Here is a 5,007-nt window from a genome sequence, read left to right as displayed (position 1 = left end):
CAAAAAGTTATATTCCAAAATTCATGATGTTTACCATCTTATAAGTTATTCCTTTAATTCAGTTGAAATAGCAACAGTCAATCCGTCAAAAGGAATTGAAATGTGATTTGACATGGTAAAAATCCGAAAATTGGAAGAGAAGCTGCAAATACCTTTATATTTTTCGATTACACCATATTGAATTTTTATCAGTCATTAAACCCAACTATTCGTACTAACAATTTTAATTAATTTATGAATCTTCTACCCAAATGTTCTATTTAATAATTAATAAATCTATTAATTCTAATTTGTGTATACATACTTATGAAAATAATATCCACAAATTATAAACTATTATACATGTTTGTATATGCAAAACTAAACTAAGTTAAAGAAAAAAACGATTATTTCGGTCAGTTATAACTAATCAATTGATCTGAATTGAAAACCCTACATAATTCAAATCTATTAGCTAATTATAATTTTGAGTTTTAGTTCTGATGAGTTGAGGGCAAAATAGATTCACTGATTGACATAATAATTAAGTGATTGATTTTGCAATACAAAACAGATACTGTCAAGAATTATATAAGCCCACTGAATTAAAGGATTAAATTATAAGATGGTCAACATCATGAATTTTGGAATATAACTTTCTCATTTATTCTCTATATATATATATATTTTTTTTTAAGCCAAAAACAATGCGGAGGAAGACTGGAAAAAATGAAGTAAAAAAGAAAAACAAACAGATGTAGACGAGTATGGTTAAGTAGAGGGGTGTCTAACCTGTATTTGACTATCATTCTTCACTTCAATGTATAATTATTATTATACAGTATAATTAAATAATAAATAAATAATTATACATTGAAGTGAAGAATGATAGTCAAATAAAGGTTAGACACTCCTCTACTCAACCATACTCGTCTACATCTGTTTGTTTTTCTTTTTTACTTCATCTTTTCCGGTCTTCCTCCGCATTGTTTTTGGCTTTAAAAAATATATATATATATTTCTTTACCAACAATGCTTCAAGCAAACTACTATCTACTCTTTTATATATATATATATATATATATATATATTCCAGGTTGTTATAATTTAGAGAAAACCTCCAATGAATTTAACGAGGTTTGTACAAGAGTATTCAGTACCAAGGTAGAGCAAGATATACTTTTTATTTATTTTTACATAAACATTTAAGTATCAACACACATTCATGAGTATGTTTCAGTCACGTAGTTATAACAACTTAGAAACATCAGGTGATGTTGCTTTTACAAAAGTCCAGTTCTTAATGAAAGACTGGACTTTTGTAAAAGCAAAATCTTTAACATTTATGTAAAAATAAATAAAAAGCATGTAGATATGCTTATGGGGAAAAATATTCAATTATATTTCAACTTTTGTTTATACCAATCCTTTAATTTATGAAGCGTGATGTAACTGCAGAGCATCTGTATATATAAAAGGTAAATGTGTGCACGCATTTTTTGTATGTCTCGAAAAGGCTTTTTTCGCCGACGGTCCCGGCAGGGAGGTACTATCGCTTAGAACTGTTTATATAGAACCTAGATCATAATATGTACGATTTGCAAATGCACGTTGCGTCTTGATTTATTTACGTCGATTTTTACAAAATTATTGCTATTTCAGCCCGTCTTGTGTTCGTTCAGCTTTTTTGTATAAAACCGAAACTAATTCAAAGCTAAGGTAGTGTTCCCGACAATTGCACCGGGGAACGTCCAGAAGCAATCAGCTTTGTTCTATGTGGGGTCTAACTCCTTATATCAGACAATTGCTATTCAATCTGGACAATGGGGAGCTGGTTTTCCCCTCCTAATCTTGAGGAAACAACCAGCCAAAGTTGGGTAAACAAACCCAAAAGCTGCCCAGCAGCAAAAGTTAACTCTGCTACTTCTATTTGACCTCATTAATGAGGTCAAACAGAAGTAGCAGAGTTAACTTTTATTGCGGGCACGTGTCAATTTTGTTTTTAATACTTAAATAAATTCAAACGTGTTTCGGTTGCTCTTTGTTGGCCGAGCAGGTAACGTGTCAGGTTTTTTTGCACACTTTATTTTCGGGTTCGATCCTAACTACTTACCAAAACTGTTTTTTTTTGTTTTTTTTTTAAGCCCCCCCCCCCCCCCCCCCTACACACACACACAAACACCCGGGCAACGATTTTTTTTAATTAAGTTCTAACATTCTTTTTTTTAATATTTAAACAGGGTTCTTACTTTGCTTATTCTTTTGTTTTGATACCCATCCCCCCCCCCGCTAGTATACAAATAAATAACAAAAGATGTCTATATTCCAAATTTCTAGATGTTGTCCATTTTACCGTTTATTTCTTTCAGCATGTATTATGCCAATTTTTTTAATTTATTCCACCCTTACTCATCAGAAGAATAAGAATTCATCAACTTTAAAAGAAAATAAAGGAACATGGGCATAATTACAAAATCCGAAAATAAGAGAAGTTGCAATTGTGTTTTTCTTTTAGTTACGTCATCAGAAAAGATCGCTACTTCTTAGCTGACTATAACATGGACATTTTCAATTCTATTGTGAATAAGTTGTTGTTGAGCCAGCCACTTGTATAATTATACCCTGCCTAAGTTCAACCATTCCTGATCATCCTGGTGTTATCTCATTGTCTACCTAACGCTCATAAACTCTATTCTAGCATGGTGTCTGGGTCTTAATAAGCGATGACCATTAAGTAATATCCCCTCAAAAAAAAAAAAAAAATCGCATTTTTTAATTTCATTTCAATCTCTTCTAATGGAGGCTATCAATTTTCTCTCCATACCATTTCTTTTTCTCTTTTAGGTTTCCAGCTGTGATAATTCAAGCAGAAGTGAATGCACCTTAAATACTGCTGAGCCTTTCAGTCAAATGTAAGTTTGAAAACAAAAAAACAACATATTTAATCCATGGAATGCACAAGTCTGTTTAGCAGATGTGATTTTGTTTTACTATATCCCAGAAACGGTGCCAGATAAACCCATCTGTGCCAAAATTCTTTAATTTATTACCCCCCAAAATTTTGTAAGTACAATATTTTATTTTGAGCCAAATTTCTTTCAAATATTTACTTGAAAAGACTTTTAGTTGAATGCTAGATAAAACTGATTATATGCTTCCCTTCCAAGTTTTCACAGTATGCTGAAAACTGAGGCATCAATGTTGCCATATATACATCAAGCAGTAGGTGTAATATTTGAAAGACCTATTGTTGATGACTAATTAGATATCTTTTGAAAAATACAAATGGTACAACTAAAAGTAGATCACATATATAACAATTGACTTAATAGCATACTTCAGAGAGCTTCACCATATACTTGAGAACAATTTTCTCATTTATCAGGGTTGTTGGTGAATTTTTCAGCTGTCAAGAGCAGCTTAGCAATCCAGACCTCTTATTTAGTTAGCACATCTCTTTAGTGGTTGTCTGCTTTGTTTCTTTAATGAAGCCTTTCATTACATATCTAAAAATTACATCATATATCTTATATATAAAAATAGATATCAAAAGCAAGAAAAAAAAATTAGAGTATCATGTTGAGTGTCTAAAAATTTTTGCTTGTCTTGGTTTTGATATTTTTTTTATATATATATATGAATGCTCAATTACAAAAACTGATAGCTTAATATTTCAGTCAATTTACTTTGACTTAATTTTTATTGGTACATTGCTAATTGTTGATATATTTTAATATATTAAAGTTTTGGATTATATATATATATATATATATACATGTACAAACACACACACACACACACACACACACATACACATTATGATGTACATGTTCTCACAGGACCCCCTGGAGAGATGTTCCTACAGAACCCCTTAGCCTGATGTTCCCACAGAGCCCCATACAAACAGTGAAATATGTATACATATGCCTTTCATATTAAGAGATTCTAATGATTCTTTTTTTTTTTCTTTTTTTTTTTTCCATAAGGTACAGAAGTAAAAATTGCATCTCTGACACTTCTACCCCGAAGAGACGTCAATCGTCTCCTATGGTGCCCAAACGAAGGGCTTCCACTGATCATTGACCGATGCCTCAAGTGACCTTTCCTTTTCATATCCAGTCAAAAAAAAATGTTTGTTTTTTGTTCAGTCCATAGTTTCATTTATCCTGGCACCACCAGACACAACCATCACAAACTTTCTATTACCCCCCCCCCTCTCTGAATCCCCTTCACCTCTACCCCTAAATAATTTATTCTTCCTAATTCCTCCCTTCCTGGAAACTGGCTGTGAATATTTAACCAGTTCCCCTCCCACCTCTGCAGATTTCTTTAAATTTTTTTTTATTTTTATTTAAAAAAAATTTTTTTTTTTAAACCCAAAATCCAAACAAAAAAAAACAATAAAATAAAACTTAAAAACAAAAAAAAAAAAACCCTCTTTTTTTATTGCTGTGAGTGTTGATGAGTAAATATTCTGTCACTGTAAAAAAAAAAAAAAAATATTCAGACAGATGGGAAGAGTGTACAGCTCCATTTATAAAATTTACTCTTCATATGCAAGAGTTATATTGGCAATTCTAATTGGAATTAGAAAAATTTTCCTGTGTCTTTTTTTTTTTGTCTTATTTAAATGATCATTTTCACTTGCCTGTAGCCAGTCTCTCATTTAAAAAAAAAAAAAAGAAAAAAAAAGGGTGCTATTTGCACATATTTCATGTTATCAACACAAGTTTGAGCACATTCTGTCATAACCTCTGTATATGTGCTTGTGTGAGCGTGTAATATACATGTGTAAGGTTAGTTGGAGAGAACCCCAGCTGAGTGTTTGATTATTAAAAAATTTCAAAAATAAGAGTAATATTTGTGTGTTCCTGAAGAAAAACCATCAGTACTATCAGTTTCAAATCCAAACAAAAAAGGCAAATATATGGTTGACTACCTTGAGCCTCTGTTTATATCTGTTTCCCTAAAAATGGTGTCTCCATGAATATTGATATAGACACTATTCCAGATATAAACAGAGGATGA

The 5,007-nt window shown here is 31.4% G+C and overlaps 1 protein-coding gene across 7 annotated transcripts in view; it reads left to right on the top strand.

Annotated features, from left to right (window-relative positions):
* The window catches only part of LOC145277684 (uncharacterized), a 377,033-nt gene extending 372,334 nt beyond the window's left edge, over positions 1 to 4,699 (top strand). For all 7 annotated transcript variants that reach the window (XM_080129364.1, XM_080129369.1, XM_080129366.1 and 4 more), the window contains 2 exons: positions 2,824 to 2,891; positions 3,966 to 4,699. In XM_080129364.1, the coding sequence (XP_079985490.1) occupies positions 2,824 to 2,891; positions 3,966 to 4,062 (165 nt within the window). In that variant the 3' untranslated portion in view covers positions 4,063 to 4,699. The remainder of the gene's footprint in view (positions 1 to 2,823; positions 2,892 to 3,965) is intronic.
* Positions 4,700 to 5,007: the final 308 nt, after the last annotated feature.

Source organism: Euprymna scolopes, chromosome 6 (genome assembly GCF_053919585.1).
Source record: "Euprymna scolopes isolate OS-2025 chromosome 6, ASM5391958v1, whole genome shotgun sequence".
In the NCBI taxonomy this organism is placed as follows: Eukaryota; Metazoa; Mollusca; class Cephalopoda; order Sepiida; family Sepiolidae; genus Euprymna; species Euprymna scolopes.
The sequence above is the reverse complement of the archived record's forward strand: the minus strand, read 5'-3'. Positions and strand labels throughout refer to the sequence as shown.